The sequence below is a fragment of the Schistocerca serialis genome, chromosome 8 (assembly GCF_023864345.2).
Source record: "Schistocerca serialis cubense isolate TAMUIC-IGC-003099 chromosome 8, iqSchSeri2.2, whole genome shotgun sequence".
NCBI lineage: Eukaryota > Metazoa > Arthropoda > Insecta > Orthoptera > Acrididae > Schistocerca > Schistocerca serialis.
The window spans coordinates 206535614-206555906 of NC_064645.1; the positions used below are offsets into that span (position 1 = coordinate 206535614).

At 40.6% G+C, this 20293-nt stretch overlaps 2 protein-coding genes across 3 annotated transcripts in view; one reads left to right on the forward strand and one right to left on the reverse strand.

Moving 5' to 3' along the window:
• Positions 1-20293, forward strand: part of LOC126416499 (cyclin-H) — a 79866-nt gene that overhangs the window by 45135 nt on the left and 14438 nt on the right. For both annotated transcript variants that reach the window (XM_050084240.1, XM_050084239.1), the window contains exon 2: positions 11705-12063. In XM_050084240.1, coding sequence (XP_049940197.1) covers positions 11713-12063 — 351 coding nt within the window. In that variant the 5' untranslated portion in view covers positions 11705-11712. The remainder of the gene's footprint in view (positions 1-11704; positions 12064-20293) is intronic.
• The window catches only part of LOC126416920 (cilia- and flagella-associated protein 45-like), a 155313-nt gene that overhangs the window by 43581 nt on the left and 91439 nt on the right, over positions 1-20293 (reverse strand). The gene's annotated exons all lie outside the window — the stretch shown is intronic.

Consider the following 20293-nt stretch of genomic DNA (forward strand, 5'->3'; position numbering starts at 1 on the left):
CTGTATTGCAACAATGCTGCGCACATAAATTCATATGATGGAGTAACAGGTAGCAACTGCCTAAGAAAAACTGAGAAATATTTCTACTAGCAGCAATGTAACGTAATTATAACCCATATTTATGTGATGGAAATACTGAATCTAACAATGCACATCTATTTCAGTGGTGGGAAGATGCACCCTATCGGATTTGCTGATGACATAATGACAATAATAATAATAAAAATCCCGTGGGGCCGATAGGGGAAACCCTCCGCCATACGGGTGGTACCGATGAAATCAAATACTTGGGGTGAACCAAACACTTAACACAATCCTTAACGGCTACTCAATCCGTTGAACCCAAAATCCACGCACGTCTGAGTGAAAATCACCGCTACTCTGGTCACCGTTTGTTAGCTCAATGAGCTAGGCTGAAAATATTTGCTTCAAAAGGCTTCAACACCCTCTGGTCCTGTCCGGTCCTCGTATCACCCAAGCCAAACGAACGAAACACAAGCAAACATGAACTGTGCAAGCAAAGTCAACTTTACCCCAGGTGGTACACAACCCGGCTGTCGACAGGCGGCAGTTGGATTTTCGGATTCTGGGGAGTCCAGGTTAGCACGGCAGAGAATATCAAAGATCTCTGGTAAATTTCCATACAAGCAAAAAACATGAATTTGAAAACCAAACCTCGGTACATTGATCCAAGCACGAAAACTAAATAATCTCACAAAAGAAATCGACCAACAAAAAATTCTCATCCTTGCTCTTCACGAACAACGACTGACAGTGAAACCTTGCATTACGGAAACCATTGCATCTTCAAGAGCAAAATACAACTAAAGGTAGCGAAAGGCGTACCAAACTTCGGCATTGCTTTTCTCGAACACAGATCTATCATCAACTCTGTCAAAGAAATCACACCCGTCAACAATCGACTTATGACTATGCTCATTCAGAGCCCCAGTAAAAAATAAACACTCATCAATGACATGGCGCCACCAACATCGAAGATAAGAAACACCAAAAATGTCGGAAAATTCTGGAACACACTCGAAAATACTATGAGCAAAATTCACCAAGATGACGCGAAAATACTAATGGGAGACTTCAACTCTCTATTTGGAACAGAAAAAAACTGTAGAAAAATCATTGATACAAATTCAACATACCGAAACGCTTAGACCAACGGCACACGTTTGACTGACATTTGCCAACAATTCAACTACAAAAGGATGTCTTTCCACTTTAGAAAAAAACAGTTCCCAGGTAACATGCTTGGCTACCAGGTGCAAGCTGCTTTCGTTCGCCTTTCGAGACTCACTGAAAGCCAGATTTTTAATTCTTTTGTAGCTGAGCTACAAGCAGGCAGATACAAACTCAGTAACGGAATCGTAAAAGATAACGCTCGAGCAAAATTCGGCTTGCTACTTACCGTAACCCTTAGTGTCAGAGCGGAAAACTTATGGTAGTACCAATTTCATTATGCCACTTTTGTTTTCTGCCGACATATTTTTTGTTGTTGTGAATACATAATTTTATTTATGAAATGCCACATTTTTATAATACTTGCGAATGATACAGGAAATGAAGTAAATACAGATCTTTTCGAAGTCAAAAGTCGTGTTAAAATAGGCTCAATCGTCTTACAGACACATAATACTTTATTAAGATAGATTGCCGTCGTGATGTTTCTGTAGTAAGCTGAATTTAATTTGTATTGGCACAGTGAATATTTTAATTGCATTTTCCATTAGTTTTCTAATCGTAATATTAATCATCAAAGAAAAATTAATCAGCAGCTGAATTTTCTTTCACGATGTCTACAACAATCTGACTATGCTAAAGTTGTTTGCAAATTCTACGCCCGTAGAAACCTACTAGTTTTAACGATGTCATTAAACCATAGTAGTTTTAAGAGTATTTTCGTCTAGGTATGAATTGCCTTGACGGTTGATCGATCAAGAGCGGGAAAGGTAATATTTTACGAATATATGACGAGAGGGATAAGTGCTTGAGAGAGGACTTCCCTATCAATACAAGTGTCCGAGAGACGACTTTCCTATCAATATCCTGGATAGTTTTGTTTCTCAAATCAAAAGTGAGTTATCATGCAGTAGCACAGGTGATAAAGTTTTGTTGCTCGACTTTCTTACACTGCGACCGAAAGGTGTCTCAGTTATTAACAAATTCCAGCTGTTTTGCACACACACCCCTTGGGGCAGAATTCGTAGTCCAAAACACACTTATGGAGCTATCAAACGTAAAATATTATATTCACACTACTCTTTGCTCCAGTCTACGTCTTTTGGTGGGGCTCAGCCTTTCATTTCTTCTTAGGAAGTTAACGATAAAGGCATCATAACACGTCACCAGTAACAGTACTGCAGAGGAATGCTCAATGAACGACCTGATGACGTTCAATAATAGTCACTCCGTTGATTTTTGTTGTTTCGAATTAGAGCGTGCAGTACTCCTACACCAGACTTCTGAACTTTGCCTGTTGAATGCAAATGTCGCATGATGGTAAAATGGTAAAATGTCACATATATCAGTAGTCGAGACTTCCTTAATGTGGAAAATCATTCATGCCAGAACGATCTTTGTTGAAACAAGAATATCTCTTTCTGGCGTATTTTTCCCAAAAGCACTCGCTCCACGCACAGTTCAAATCTTTCTAGCTGCCTCCTCTACATTCTCCCCTCTGTTATACCAAAAGTAAACATGGTGTTGCAGATGTTACACCTTTTTCCACTTGCGACTCAATTTTACAATGCTTAACTGTAGTTCATGATTTTCAAGTATGCAAAATCCAATGCTTAACTGCAAGATGATAACTAGAACTTCAAATTCGAAAATGGCATTGATACATACACTGACAGCGTGGCGCCGCCTTCACATGGGCGGCGCCGGATTTCAGGTGGCGGGTGGCGTCTGGCCGGTGGCCGGTAGCCGCTGCAGCGCGAGGAATCGCTCGAGCGTAAGCTATTATGATCGCGACGCAGCCACGAGCTGTCCTGTGGAATTGTTTCTGTAATACTTGTTATTGAGGGTGGGTAGAATGTTAAGCGAATTGTCTTCGATGTTCAATCAGACTCATAACTTTAGACCGAAATGTGTTTAAAAAAAATCAGTGGGACGCGAACATGCGACTCTAAGTTTAGAATGCATGACGATTACCGCAAGACCACGGGCTCACTCCATCCATCCGAACTAGGAAGTAGACAACACTTCCTCCTAACACTTCCGCATCTTACAGTGTTGCCAGATTGTGCAGATGGCCGGACTTAAAGAGTTGTCAGGGGCGGTCAGTTTTATTGGCCACCTTAAGTGAACGACTCAGATTTAGTCTCTGTGGCGGCCGGCCGGCGGTCAGTTTTTAGCAAAGGGAACCAGAAACTGCTATATGGGTTATTGAAAAGTAAAAGATCTGATAGAGAAGACATAAAAGCGATTCAAATAGAGGATGGGGACATTATCAGGGACTTGGAAGGTATCAGAGGAGAGATGAAGAATTATTTTGAAATCTTACTGAATGGGGAAGGTGCACAAGAAAGTGACACCGAAGTCATTGAATTAGAGGAAGAGCAGGATCCAATCTCTTGGTTAGAAAGTGAGAATTCCGTGAAACAGGTGAAAAGTGGGAAGGCAGCTGGAGTAGATGAGCTGACAGCGGATATGATTAAAGACGCAAGAGTCCATGGAATACAATGGTTGCACCAGGTGCTGGGAGTGATATGGAAAGAAAACAGTGCCAGATGAATGGAAAAAAGGAATTATAATACCATTGTTCAAGAAAGGTAGTAGAAAGAAATGCACCTACTACCGAGGAATCACATTGCCTTAAGATAATGAAAAATGTCATAGAAAAAAGATTGCAGAAAATTCTAGAACATCAATTAGAGGAACAACAGCGTGGGTTCAGAAGTAATAGGGGAACAATAGAGCTCATTTTCTCCCTTTGTCAGTTAATGGAGAAATATTGGGAAAAAGGAAAGGACTTGATAGTAGTATTCATGGAGTTGGAAAAAAGCATATGACAGTGTACCAAGGGATAAGATATGGGAATGCTTCAGAAAACATAATGTTCCTGATTCATTAATTGAAAAAGTCCGGATGCTGTACAGTGGTTGTGAGTGCAGCGTACAAGTAGGAGGTGGAAGATCAAAATGGTTTAAGACAAAAAGAGATGTTCATCAAGGCAGTTAAATCTCTCCCTTTACCCTTCCTTACACTTATGGACACAATCATGAAAGAAATCAAGGAAGAAGAAAATGAAGATCTAAACACTTTTGTTTTTGCTGATTACATCGCCATTTGGGGAGAGATGGAAATGGAGGTTCAGAGGAGACTAGATTACTGGAACAAAAAATTTAAAAAATTCAAGTTAACTATGAGTAGGAACAAGACAGTGGCAGTGAAGATGAGCAGGACACCCACACCCTGTCACATCGTACTAGAGGGGGAGAAGGTTGAATATGTGAAAAGCTTCAATTATCTGGGTAGCATCATTTCATGCGATGGAAGTTCGAAACTAGAAGTTTTAAACAGAATAACAAAAGGATCTAGCTTCTTCCACCAAGTACGAAATCTAATCTGGGACAAGGAAATCCCTCAAAGAGCCAAACAGACCATGTATAAAACTTATCTCCTGCCAGTCATGATGTATGGTCTAAAGGCCTGTTTCATAAATAACAGAGAAGAGAGTCAAATACAAGAATGTGAAATGAAGATCCTTAGGTCAGCTCTACAAAAAACTACGAGAGACAGAGTCAGTAACGATTATGTAGGGAGAGACCTTCAGGTGACATTCACTACAGAGGAGAGAATGAGCGCTTTGCGATTGAAGTGGTTCGGTCATGTGAAGAGAATGCACCCAATTCGAACTCCATGCCAGTATTTGGAGATGGAGGTACCAGGAAGAACACCAGTTGGGTGCCCTGGAAAGAGATGGACAGACCAGGTTAAGGAAGATCTCAAGAGGAGAAGAGTAACATGGGATGTAGTGCAGAGGGAAAAGCTATACCAGGACAGAAACCAATGGAGGCATATCGTTCACAAAGTACCTACCCACTTGCTGGAAGGAAATCATGATGATGATGACGATGATGATGATGAGTTAGATAAATGACACCACATTCACCAAAACGTATGGTCAGTGCCTGAGTATGCCAAGTAATACCAGATCAGCAAAAGAAATAGAATGGTAAACCAAAATATCACAAGAACAGAAATAAACTAAAAAAGTACAAAGTAATCGACTGTTATGACAGTAGTGCGTCAAAACACTAAAATCTAAATTGCTTAATATTATAGTTTATTTATCGTCCATATCAGATGTAAACAACTGAACAAAAAGTCTTTTAAATATGGTCTAATGAAATGCAGCATCTTTAGCCATATTTTCATTGAAATTAAGTCAGACTGAATGTATCTGAACAGCTTTTATGTTGGGAATATTTGAGGTTCAGAAGATCACTGGGTCAGGAAACAACTACACAGAAAACTGATAAATGTTTGCACATAATAGTACCTCAGAAGCTATTGCATACGATAGAAGTGTTTGTTAGATGTATAAAATACAGTTAACGTGTAACTTTGAACTTTTTGTAAAATGAACACTCTAAAACAGAAAACATTTCACAGAGACCATGAGAAACTAAGATATTCTAGAAGAAAAAGAAGGCACGCATAGTGAGTTTATTTAACACGTAATGGTTGGCTTACATTGAGTGTTGCTTGTTTTGTGCTGCTTGTACTATCTCATCTTCCATATCAAAAGTAAAAAACCCCTTCTATGCTCTTTCATATTTGACCCCTGTAGTTGTAAAACATGGTTCTGAAACTTGAGAATCATCGCTCTATTCTAGGGTTTGTGTTTGCTTCAATAGGGTTTCATTTGTGTGGTGAATAGGCTAATAAACATCTCATCTGAATGCAAACCAGTGTTCTTCCTCCTCACCTTAATAAAGCCTGTACTTTCTACTAACTATTTTACTTTCATGGACTAGAAAAATGGTAAGGAAACCAGTCCACACTGGGACAGCTCTCATATGGGTCATTCCATGTCAAATCATCCAGAAATTTTAGGAAATGACACCCATTGTCACGCAAATCCTTGAAATTTTGGGTAGTGAAAGTTTACCTAGATATATTCACATTTCCAAAATGTTGGTGTTGCAGGTCAATTACCTTTTCACTTATGATAAAAACAAGTTTATAGATTCAGGAATTCAGACTTTCATAGACAAGCTCCTTTATAATTTAAAAATACAATAGTCCCCACAGTTTCTGCAGTGGAAGCTTGAATTTTTAGTTAAAGAGCAAGATTTATACTTGTATAATCATGCTTCTTGTAGTGATATCCATCATGTACATCTCAGAAAAAATTGCAAATAATTTCTTTTAAACAAAACCGATCCATAGACATTGTAATTTTTTTAAGGTGTTGCCCCCTCATAGATACCTTTAAAAATATTCCATTAGTGACACAAAAAGATTTAAAAATAAAATTAATTCACAAAAATTTAATTGGACAATTCTAATGTGTTTTCTGAAATTACATGCCCGGAAGGATATTCAGGGAAAAAACTGCCAGCATACTATTTTTTTGTTTAAAAACTGCAGCCACTTTTCAAATTTTTACAGTTTGCTTTGAAGTAACGCATTGCATCAAACTTTCAGCAGTTGCTACCAACAAAATGTACATAAAGCAATAAAAATGGGCAAAAGTACATGAAATTAGATAGAAAATCAGTACACAAAATCTCAGTTCACAACTAGATAATGGGTACAATGGCCTGGATGACATGACACGGAATGACCCATATGTCAACCAGCACACAAGGTGAGAAGAGGGTTAAAACACTAGAATATTACCTGGGAGGCCCAGGATCCAAATTACTGGCCAAGCATTCTGATTCAGGCAAATGCGGAGGAGGAATTATTCTATTCCTTCTCCATCTTCATGTAACAGAGCGCCAGTGCTCTGTGCCTAATAATGCCACTACCATCGCTTATTTAATTATAACCAACTTTCTTCTGTTTCTTAAGCCAGTCTGTCCATGTTTTTCAGAGAGTGGTTCCTGGAGTCCAGTACACAGTCATTCTCTATCCAGTCCTTACACCCAACCTTTTTTTATCAGTCATCAGTCTACTGAATGATTTGATGCAGCCCGTTCTTGGGCCAATATCTTCATCTCAGGGCAGCACTTGCAACTTACATTCTCAATTATTGGTTGGCTAATTGCAATCTCTGCCTTCCTCTACAGTTTTTTTACCCTGTTGTACCATAGACATTATTTGCTGCTGTGTAAACACATCCTATTATTCTGGCCCTTCTCCTTGTCAATGTTTTCCATATATTCTTTTTCTTGCCCATTGTATGGAGAGCCTCCTCCTTCCTTACCTTATCAGTCCTTCAACATTCTTTTGTAGCACCACATCTCAAATGCTTCAATTTTCTACTTTTCTGTTCTTCAATAGTCCATGATTCACTACCATACAATGCTGTGCTCCAAACGGACATTCCCAGAATTTTTTTCTTCAAATTACGGCCAATGCTCGATACTAGTAGACTTCTCATCCTGTCCGGTAAGTCCCTGGGGCTTTGGGCGACTTTTCTGAACTGTACCACTTTCCCTAAACCTCTCCAGTCTTTTCATTCACCCCTCTTCCTTCCCCTTCAACTCTTCCGCGAGAAGAAAGAGCCACTGGCTCCAAAAGCTTGTAAACATTAAATCCTTTTGTGTGTGTGTGTGTGTGTGTGTGTGTGTGTGTGTGTGTGTGTGTGTTCCCGTGCTGCTGTTTGTGAGTAGATTTTTTATCTATCCATTTATATTGTATTATCTGTAATTGATTATTTTCATTGAGGTATTGTTTTTGACATTAGTTTGCCTCGCTTCTGATGTGAACAACCCTACTACTGAACTGTTCACAGTAACTCACTCTCTGTCCCACTTTCCTATTTGTAACAAAATGTATTGTCATTACACCATTGTTTGCTACTGTTTACATAATTCTGTGTTCATCTAACCAAAAACCTTTTCTTCTTTCCATTTCATTTCATGATTTGTAAATTGTGCCTTTGCATTTTCCTTGTCAACCTTTTTTTTAGCTTCCTATCACATTCAGACTTCTAACATTCTATGCTTCGACTCATGGAGTGGCTCCCCTTTCATTGGTTATTCAATTTTTTTTTTAAATCATGGTTACCTCCCCATAGGCAATCTCCTCTCAGAGATCCAAATGGAGAACTAATCGCTTTATCTTCTCCATGAGGAGAGATTATTATGACACTTTTTCAATTACAGACTACATGTTATGTGGATACACATCATATAGTGATTTTCATTGCCTTGCATTACCATGCTGTTGATGATAGATGATTTTTCTGGGTTTCGTGGCAGTTTGACATCTCCAGTGCAAGAGGACGCCCCAGACCTCTTGCCCTGTTCTCTTTGACAAGGTCTGTGGCAGAACAAGGGTGACACTCAAACCCAGAAATGTTTGGCCACCATTGCTGAAGGTTTTTATTCAGAATTTAAACTGTTGCTGGTTTTGATTTTGGTTCGTAGAAATTTTGATTACTAGTCAGAGGCACTACCCCTAGACCATAGGTTACATGCAACTCAGCCAGTGTTGTTTAAACTATATTAGCCAGTCAAGAACTGTTAATTCATCTAAAAACAACAAATGATTGTAACTCTTTATCGTACAGTATCAGCATGTTACGTAAATATGAACCAGTTTTCCCCCTGAGGTTTTAAATTCTTGCCATGGCTAAAATGAAGCCTTCCTGTTCATTCCTCCTGATATAACACTTGTAACAACTTTACATTATCCTTGCAATCAATGCAACATGGTACAGTGATCAGATAGAGGACTCTCCTTTAGGGCTATAGTAGTTCAAATCACTGCCCACTCATTCAGATTTAGATTTTCTGTGGTTTTTATGGGAGAAACACTGAGATTATTCTAAATGCTGCAGGCGATTTCATTCCCCAATCTGAGCTTGTTATCCATATCACATGACATCATCAGTAGGATGCAAGTAACTGATTTTCTTCTTTTCATCTGTTGACTTAATACCTTGGTCAAACCATATGTCATTTTTCAACTCTTTTTCTTTCATTTTGATTCATACTTTGTTACTGTCCCTGCTATAAAAATCAGTTTTACATACCCTCATTCAGTTGCCCCACCAAACCCTTAGTCACTGCCAAGAATTGCTTTGTCAGAGGAAGGGCCAGTTGTGAGATATACCATATGTGGCAAATAGAGTATTCTGAACAGTATAAAACCATGAGAAAAGCAATGATAGTCAATTTGAAGAAAAACAATGAGACCATTCTAAGATCCAGTTAGAGAGCAAAACATGCGTAAATAGAGGTAAACAGAAACAGAATATTATGATTGCCCAGAAGCAGATTATTGCAATAAATGGAGACAATGGTAGACTTACGTATAGAGAGGAAATTTTAAATTTCATCAGGAGTTTTTATAGTAATCTGTACACAAAACAAAAGGTAATTACAACATTACCTGACTTCACCTTTGCGCCCAAAATTCCAAACACTTCCTTCGGAAGTCAGATATGCTTTTGATACCTTGAAAAAGGTCACTGCTGCTTTTTCTGATGAGTTGCCCTTTGATATTCTGAAGTTTGCTAGTGAGGAATCTTATGAGCATGTGGCAGAAGTATTTACTTCTTCTATTGCCCATGCATCAATCCTGGCCTCATATAAAGAAGAAATAACAACATTGCTCCACAAAAAAAATCATGACGTAAAAGCTGTTATCCCATAAGCCTAACTTGCATTTAGTGCAAAGTTTTTATGTGAATATTGTTAAATCGTATCAGCCCTATCCTTGATGTGACTCAACCCATTGAGCAGGCTGCATTCTGCAGCAATGTCAGCTTACTAGGTAATATTTTTGTTCACCGAGAAGTGATAAATGAATGCCAAATGCCTCTTATGTATAGCTGTTGTAGATTTTGAAAAGACTTTGATTCGGTTAGCCCAATCTTGCAGTCCTGCAAGCCCTAGCTGAGTAAAAGGTAGAGGTGCCTGATGTTAAAATACTGTACCATATACACAAAACTTCTGCAGCTTTTGTTAGTGTCAGGGGTTTAACTCAAAGAGTTTCCGATTCACAGAGGAGTGAAACAAGGTGATCTCATTTCTCCCAAGCTCTTCTCAGCCTTCCTGGAAATGACTGTGTCAAAATTGAACTGGGAACAAAAAAGAATTAGACGCATTAGGAAGAGACTTAACAACCTGAGATTTGCAGTTGACATTGTAGTATTGGCAAATGATGTTGGAGAACTACAAACAGTGGGATCAGATATCACTCCAGAATATCAAACAGTGGAACTGAATGTAACTCTGTCTAAGACAAAAGTTATGTCTAAGAACTGATGCACAGTAGGAAACACACTACTGGACAGTGTCAGAGAATACATCTACCTTGGCTAGCTTTAAATATGATGGGAGACAAAAGATCACAACTCTTTAGACACATCTAGCTAGGCTGGCAAGCATTTGGAAGACACTCAATCTCCAGGTCAAACATGGCAGTAAAACTGAAAAAAATAGTTTTTCATGAGTTTCCTCCGCAGTCAGATTTTCTGCTGTGAAACCTGGACACTTCATGAATATACTAGACAGAAGCTTACAACTGTGCAGTGGGGCATAGAAAGTTCTCTTTTAGGTTACAAGGAAAGACAAAAAAGGGGGGAAGACATCTTTGACTGCTAGACAAAGGCGGAGCTGGAATGGAGTCCAAGAGACTGAGGGAGGCATCCAGACCAATGAGACGTGAAATATTTCGGGAGTGAATATCACTCAAAACTGTTTCCCATTGAAAAAGAAATTGCAGGCATACCTGGGCTCGGTACTTGGATAGAAAATGTGGCTGCAACCCGCTGCTGCTGCTGCTGCTACTGATGATGATTATTATGTAGCAACCTATCTTATTTCTGACACAGACTTTTTTAAAGAAAGCACGGACTGGGGCAAAAAGTGTCCAGTAACAAAATGCAAAACAATTTGCAGAGCGGACTGCAACACACTGCTTCACTAGGCAGGTAATAAAGATTCTTCCTTCCATCATCAGTATCCCAGAACTTCCATGTGGGAATAAGATTAGTTGCATTTCTTTCATTTCTGCCCTCCATGTTAGAATTAATTTATACAATTGTCTCTTGTTGTCAACACAATTTTATTCCTTAGCTTGCCAGTTTCCCTCACTTTAGGTTTATTTGCTTATGCTTGTTTTGCTATCTTTTATCTTTTGCTTTTTCTGCTATTTCCTAAATTCCATTAGATAATTTTTGTTTGTCACTATCTACGTTGTGCTCAGCTGTGCTTCTAACCCCATTGTGTTTTTCTAATAATTTTTCTGTTGTAATTGTGCCTTCTGCTTGTTAATTCTAATTATTTCAAATCCCATGTGTTGTTACAAATTTAGTGACTTGTTTCCTTCCCATGATGGAATACTAGGTGACATTTCTACTTAATCCTAGAATACTTATGTTTTCTCCAACCCTTTCCTTTCACTTGTCACATAAAGGATGATGTTACTCTGAATATGGCAGTTTCTATATCAGCTGCTGCTTTGTAAGCAGAAAGTTTCTGTTCTTAAATCTTTCATTTTAATTGTGTGCAGTATATTTTTAACTTCATGCCTCTAATACTTTCATTTTGTTTGTGCACAGGCACTATCATGTATATGTCCAGCACTCAAAAACGCAGCTGGACATTCAGTAATGAGTCAGAGCTTATTACATTACGTACAGAAGCCAATGCCCAGTACATAGAACGCCACCGTGAAGATGAAGCTGCCGTTAAGGCAGGTGACATGTCTAGATTCTTCCTGACAGCTGCAGAAGAACGTTGCCTGGTGCGTCAGTTTGAGCTCCACCTACGAGATTTTTGTCGACGCTTTCAGCCTCCAGTTCCACGGGCTGTTATGGGTGCTGCTTTCCACTACTTCAAACGATTCTATCTGCGAAACTCTGCTATGGATTATCACCCTAAGGAGATGCTCGTTACATGTGTCTACTTGGCAACAAAGGTCTGAGAGAGATTTTATATAAAAATGACTAATATTGATCTACTATTTAAATGATAGTATTAGTAAAATTAGATTGTTGATTAACATAGTAATTTTGTGAGTTTATAGCTTTGATAATATAAACTTAGGGTGCTGCTTGTAAAAATGATTTCTCTAGAGAAGACAAAACTTGAAACTTACTATGTGTGTCAACTTCATATAAATTAAAACTGAAATCTTAAGAACAAAGCAGATTGTTTGTAGCAATGCACCAGGCAAGATTAATTTGAGATCATTTGAATAGCACAAGTATTATAGATTTTCACATTCTACAGTAACACAAAGAAGACAAAGGCCTACCGATCGCTGATAAATAAATGTCAAGAGCATTGATAGAAACCTATTTTTTGAAAGAGGAGCTTTTTTGTTGTGAGAAAAATAATTGGGAGGCAAGAAAAGGCAAAGAAATGCTATGCCAATAGTGGAGAATAGGAAATGTCACTGTTGTTGAGGTCTTCAGTCTGGTTTGCTGCAGCTCTCCAAGCTACTTTATCCTGTGCAAGTCTTTCTATTTGCGAATAACCCCACCCCTCCAATATTAAATTTATGATCCCTTTATATTTTATAAAGTTTCCTATCAGCTAGTCCTTTCTTTTAGTCAAGTTTTGCTCCAAGTTTTTCTCTCCAGTCCTATTCACTACCTCCTCATTAGTTACGTAATTTACCCATATAATATTCAACATTCTTCTGTAGCACCACATTTCAAAAGCTTATACTCTTTTCTTGTCTAAACTGCTTATTGTCCACATTCAGTTCTGTACAAGTTACACTCTACTTTTTTTGGCCATTGGTAGTCTACATTTACAACCTCTCACTTCAGCCATCATCAGTTATCTTGCTGCCTAAATAGCAGAACTCATCTACTATGTTCAGTGTCTCTTTTCATAAACCTAATTCTCTCAGCGTCGCCTTACTGAATTCAGCTGCATTCCATTACTCTTCTTTTTTCTGTTGATGTTCATCTTAATCCTCCTTTCTAGAGAATGCCCATTCCATTCCATTGCTCTTCCAAACCCATTGCCGTCTCTAACAAAATTACAATGCCATCGGCAAACCTCAGTGTCTTTATTTCTTATCCCTGAACTTGAATTACTTCTCCAGATTTTTCTTTGGTTTTGTGTGCTGCCTGCTCAATGTACAGTTTAACATTGGGAATAAACTACAACCCTGCTCACTCCCTTCTCAGCCACAGCTTCCCTGTTGTGCCCTTCAACTCTTGTAACTGATATCTGGTTACTTTACTGGTTGTGAATAATCTTTTGTTCCCTGTATTTTACTTTGCTACTTTCAAAGAGTGTATTCCAGTTTTTAAATGCTTTCTCTGATATTTCATTCTTCTTGAAGTCTGGGGGTATTACACCCATCTCACACATCGTACACATTAGATGGAATAGTTTTGTTATGGCTGGCTCTCTTAACATAATCAGTAGTTGTGGTGGAATGTCATCTATTCCAGGGGTGTTGTTTCATCTTAGGTCTTTCAGTGCTGTGTCAAATTCTTCTCACAGTTTCATACTTCCCATCTCATCTTCATCTACATCCTCTTCCTTTTCTGTAATATTGCCTTTAACTTCATATCACTTGTACAGTCGCTCTATATATTCCTTCCACCCTCCAGCTTCCCTTCTTTGCTTAGTACTGGTTTTCCATGTGGTCTCTTGATATTTCTACACCTGCCTCTCTTTTCTTCAAAGGCATCTTTAATTTTTCAACAAGCAATATCTATCATTCACATAATTATATATGCTTCTATATACTAACGTGTCCTTTAGCCATTCATTCCTTTGTAGGCATTTTGTACTACCTACCACTGTCATTTTTTAGACATTTGTATTCCCTTTTGCCTGCTTCATTTGTTGCATATTTATATTTTCTCCTTTCATCAGTTAAAATCAATATCTCCTGGGATATCCAATGATTTCTACTAGGCTTTGTCTTTTTACCTGTTTGAGCCTCTACTGTTTTCACTATTACATCTCTGAAAACCACCCATATTTTTCTACTGTATTTCTTCCCCCTTTTCCTGTCAGTTGTTCACTGATGCTCTGTTTTAAATGCAGAACAATCTTTAGTTACATCAACTTTTCCAGGTCCCATATTCTTGTTTCCCTATCTTTTGGCAGTTTACTTAGTTTTAATCTACAGTACATAACCAATAAATTGTGGTCAGAGTCCACCTCTGCCCCTGTAAGTGTCTTACAGTTTAATCTGGTTCTGGAATCTCTATCTTACCATTCTATAACAAATCTGAAAACTTGCAGTGTATTCCGGTCTCTTCCATGTACACAACCTCCTGTCTCCATTTATAAACCAACTGTTAGCAATGATTAAACTATACTCTGTGCAACATTCTACCGGATGAATTCCCCTTTCACTCCTTTCCTCCAGTTCGTATTCTCCTACTATTTTTCCTTGTCTTTCTTTTCCTTCTGTTGAATTCTAGTCCCATGTAACAGTAAAATTTTTTTCTGCTGTAACTACTTGAACAATTTCTTTTACCTCATCTTTCATTCTTGTAATGTGTTCATCTGCCAAGCTAGTTGGCATATAAATTTGTAAAATTGTGTCAGGTATCAGATTCGTGCCTATCTTGGCTGTGATAATGTATTCACTTCACTGTTCATCGCAGCTTACACACATTTATTCATTATTAGACATACTCCATCATTACTCTGATTTGACTTTGTATATACTGGGTGATTTTTTTTCCACCATATACAGACTCTAGAAATTGATTGATGAGAGGATACAGAACAAAAAAGGCCTAATGAACTTATGTCTGGAAATGCATGGTTTCCATGATAGAGACCATTTATTCAATCATACTTTGTTTCAGAGACTGTAGTGTAATACATGCTGTACCATGCAGCAACAGTTAAAGTATGCATGGTCTCCTAGAGGGTGGTACTGTTCCTCTTACCTTATGCCCTAGCATCCTCTTCTGCCTTAGTAATACATAATTTTCTAGCCGATTCACTTCTCTTGCTGACTCACCATGTAGTGGGTGTGATACAGTGTTGTACACAATGGATCCATTACAGAAAGGTCAATGACAATAAGTGGCAGGCAGCAAGATTATGTCAGGAGATGTATCCCTGCTGATAACAATCACAGCTTTCAATATTTGCAACAGTGTTTCGCCATTTGTCTGAGAAAGGGTCATTTCAGGAAGCAGGAATTCGTGAAGGACGTATCTGAAATGTTCGGACACAAGACTTGGAGGAAAATGTGGAAGGTGACCACCAGGCAGTTGGCCTGCCAGTACAGGGTAAGTCAGACAACTGTGAGGAACATTCTCCATGACAGTTGTTACTACCCTTATCACATAAAGCACGTGCAGGGCTTACTAGCGACAGACTTTCTACATCAGGAGCAGTTTTGTCACCAGGCAACAACGATTCTGGGATTTGTGTCACCCATCCTATTCACAGATGAGGCCACCTTTACATTGAGTGGTATCTTCACCATGGTGTGGTGACAGTGATTTATCAGCATCAGTGCAGTGGAGGCACTGGAGCAGTGTATTCATGCTGCCTTCGACACTGTTTGAATGTAGTCTGGCCAATGTGAACATGTGAGACAGAACATGCTATGGTGCATACATGGATGTGTTGAGACACATGGAAACCATTTTCAACACATACTGTAACTGTGGTTGCATGGTACAGCTGGTATTAGGTGGCAGTTTCTGTAACAATGTATGATTATACCTAGACTTCTGGTACACAGTGGAAAGTGGTACCCTGTATAACACAGTACTCACCTGACCAGAAGTGCTGTTCATCCTGCACTGAACTTCACTAATCCTCACAGTATCTAACTTCAACCTGTCCATGTCTCTTCTTAAATTTTCTATCCTGCTTGCCCATTTTAGAGAGCTAACATTCTACACTCTGATCTGTAGAAGGCCAGTTTCACTTTTTCTGATGAAGACATCCTCCAGAGAAGTTCCCACCTGGAGATCAGAGTTGGTGACTATTTTCTCTCTCGAATATTTTATCCAAGAGCATACTATCACCATGTAACCATACAGTAGAGTTGCATATCCTCAGGAAAAGTAATAGCTGTAGTTTCATGTTTGATAATGTTGCAAGGCCGGATCAGTCAGCCATCCAGACTTCTGCCCTGCAGTTGCTGAAAGGCTGCTGCCCCTCTTCAGGAGCTACATGTTTGTTTGACTTCTCCACAAATTCCACTGTCGTTGGCCCCCAGGGGGCTCACAGTTCTTTCCTCAGTTCAGTGACGTGCACACAGGGCCCCAAACTATTGCGGCTCACTCTTCGCTCCTATACATTTCTTTCCCCATGCCCCTCCCTCCTTGTGCTCATTCTCTGTCTGCCTTCCCCTCTCTTGGTGTTCTTACTTATTTTGACCTGACTATCTGCCTGGTTTCTTGTATTCCTTCCAGTTTTTGTTCCTCTTGCCTTTTCCTTTTTGTCCTTCCTTTTTGAAGGTTTTGGTCCCCTGTTTGGGATTTGACTTTCACGTCTAAATTTTCTCTCCTTAGTGTGAGCCATTTGGTGAAGAACTCCCTAGCATCTACAGCATAGATTCCCCGCTGCCCCTCCTCCCCCTCTTCCTTCCCCGCTGTAGCCCCGCCACCCTCACCCTACTAGGTCACCAGCACATGTAGCATGTCTGCGCATGGAGCTGTTAAGTACTCTTCTGGCTGGACCTCTTGATAGCACAGCGATCACACTTTCGATACCTGATCTGTTGCCTCCTTAGGTATGCCTAGGATTGGTTGCTTGTCATTCTGGAGCATTGGAATTCCTGGCAAAAGGCTGCCGTGCCAGACGATCCTTGCTGTGCCTGGGCGGTGCTCATGGTGATAGCCCCTGATCAGAGTGGGTGGTATCAGGTTGAAGCTTTGCGTATGAAATGTATTGACCTCCACAAAAACTGGCCTTTCTTCTAAGGCCGTCTCTTCAATTGATAATGGGTCATTTAATGCTGCTTTCTACAACCCTGTGGCCTTTGCTTCCCTGACTACACCCTAGGAAGAGGCTTACTAGCTTGGGGTGAAACACTTTGCCCACTACCTGATCTGCATTAGGCCTGATGGGGAAATTTTCACCACCACCAAGCCATTATTTTTTGTGGAAAATATTGAAGGCAAGTAAGATGAGTCAGGTTTGCTGTTGATCAAAACTACTTCTGCTGCCCAGTCTGCAGTCCTTCATGTTTGTGACCTCCTTGGCGACAAGTTGGTGTCCATTACTCCTCACCAGACTTTGCATATGGTTCAGGGATTCATTTTTTGTAGTGACCTCATCCTTCAAACTGATGCAGAGCTCTGGGCCAATCTGGAGTGACAGGCATGTTCAGGAAGGTCTTAAGGACAATCGCACTGACATCAGCATCTATATTATGGCGTGTGAAGGAGATACCCTCCCATAAAAGGTCAAGGTTATGTGTTACCATTATGGTGTGAAGCTGTACACCCTGCCACCCATGAGGTGTTGTTGGTATTTGCGTTTCGGGCACAAGCTTTCCCACTGTACGACGGATGCTCTATGCAGTATGTGGACATCCGTTCCATGAGGGGAGTTCCAGTGTTTTGTCACTCATGTGTATTAACTGTCACAGCCATCACTCTTCCTGCCCGCCAAATTGCCCTGATGATATGAAGGAAAAGAAGGTATGAGACTGTAACTCCCATGATCATTTATTGTACACTGAGGCTCAGCAGAAATAGGACCAACTTTACTCATTGTTTAAGTCTAACTTTGTCTCTCTTTATGTCCTTTTATGTCCTTTTGTCCCCACCCCCTCCTTCCCTTCTCTTTACGCCAGTATATCGCTCCTCTCCTCCACCCTACCCCCTCCCCCCTCCCCCCCCATGCTGCTCCCACACTCCCCCCTCTGGGTCCCACTCTCCTTCCCCAGTCAGCAGAGAAGTTTCCCCCTTCTTCCACCTTCTTTGGCACACAACTCAGCTGGGGGACTCACTGTCCATGCTCCCCAAAGTTGCTCACTCTCTTTCCGTTCTGGATCTTGCAGAAGCCTGCTCTCCCTCAGTGTGTGCCCTCCTTGACCTATGAAAGAAAAGAAGAAGAAAAAAAAAGTAAGTCCTTGGACAAGAGCCCCCCCTCCCTGGTGCTCCTGGAGGTGCCATCTCCCATCTCAAAACCTGTGCCTGATGTCTTTATTTATGGATGTCACACTGTCCTTGGTGATGGATGGTGACCAATGACATGATTGGCTTCAGTCTGTTCCCTCCCATTTGGATCGCTGTTCTGTAGTCATTCAGTGGAACTGTAATGGATACTACTGTCACCTCCCAGAATTGCAATCTCGTATTTCATTTTACTCAGCAGCTTGTGTCAGTTCCAGGAATCTCCTTTTACTGATGTTCACAAAGTAATCCTTTGTGGGTTCCAGGATTTCTGTCAGCACTGAGTCAGCCCTTTGAAGGCATCTTGTGGCATTTGCATGTTGGTCCATATGGATGTTGTTAGTACAGGGGTCCATCAGTTCTTGCAGGACACCTTGTGATCCATTTTGCAGTGGCATCTATGTCAGCCTCCTATCCAGCCAACTTCCTCATCCAGAAACAACGGGCTGAATCTTCCCACCTGTGTCTTATCACTTGTCAGACGAAATCCTACAATAAAAGGGAACTTCTTCTGACTCATCTTTCTGTGATTCAAGCCCTGGCTCTGGTTCCATCCATAACCAGAGGTTGCTTCAACACCTCAAACTTCCACAGAATAATATCTCCTCTTGTTGTTTAACTGTATTTGGCTCCATGGCATTTTCTCATCTCAGTAGAGGGACAGTATTGTGGAGCCTGTCATTAAGCCTGGCAAGGATCTGTTGTCCCGTGATAGCTACCAGCCCATCAGTCTGATGATTGTCTCCTGCAAGTTATTTGTATGGATGAGGGATCATCAGCTCAGCTGGTTTCTTGAATCTCAGGAACTTTTATCTCCTTACTAGTGCTGCTTTGATTGGAAACTGCAGTTTGGCAAGCCTTTTCTCAGCATCACCATCTTGTCGCAGTTTCCTTGGATCTTTGTAAGGCGTAAGGGATAAGACAGCTTGGTGCTGTCGCATCCTACTTACGCTCCGTGAGTGGGGTTTTAAGGGCCCCCTCCCAATTTTTATTCATCATTTCCTCTCTCTTTCAGAGTTTGGGTTGACACCGTTCTCAGCTCTCTGCAGATCCAGGAGAATGGCATTCCACAGGGCTCTGCATTAAGTGTGCGTTTTATCATCACTATTAATGGACTTGTGGCCTCTGCTGGAACGTTGCTCACCCCTGCTCTGTGTGTGTATGATTTGTGTATTTGAGCTTGCTCCCACTTGGTAGTCTTTGTGGAACGACAGCTTCAAGATGCTATCTGGTGTTCTTCCATGTGGACACGCTCACACAGTTTCTAGTTCTCTCCTCCTTAAGTGGCGGGTGGCGCATTTCTGTCATTGTACTATCTTGACGCATAACATGTGACTGTGTCCCTCAATTCCAATTCGTGGGTCTTCTTTTTGACTCCCTCAGGGGCTCAGCATTCATTTGCTGTGTACGGGCTTGGTGGCCCTGGGGTCCTGAGCTGGAGACAGGTAAGTGCCACCAGTCATCTGTCACCATAAGCTCTGGTCTTACTTCAATGACCATCGTGTGGCGCAGCGGTAAAATGTGTGTTTCAGAGAACAGGGGTCATGGCTTCACTGCCTGGACTGCGAGGAAGGTACACACCTCTATAAAAACACCTCAACCTCAAGGTGTGCTATGTGCTGAGGAGGTGAATGGCTGTTGAGATAAAACAGTATTTAGCAGGCATCCTCTGGGGCACGTGCCATCCCCCCCCCCCCCCCTGTCCCCCCAGTGGTATCAGGCTTACTCAGGCATGCAGGGCTCTGCCTGGGTCGATGGTTGTTTCCCTAGTGTCTCATGGGATCTCTATGGAACTATCTCATGAAACTACTACTACTGACAGGACAGATGCACCATCAGGCAGCACGTACACTCACTCCTCAAAGAGAGCTCGGTTGGTGTATCCTCCCAAAAAGAAGCCTCAGAGTAATAGTAACAGGGCATTAGTGTGCCATAACACTTTCATTGTACTCAAGCGAAATGGGGGAAGCTTTGAGAAGATATCCCCTTTCTATATTCACAAGGCATTGGAAGGTATTGCTGGGTCTCTGAAAAGTGTCGAACGACTTCATAATAGAATGCTTTTAGTGGAAA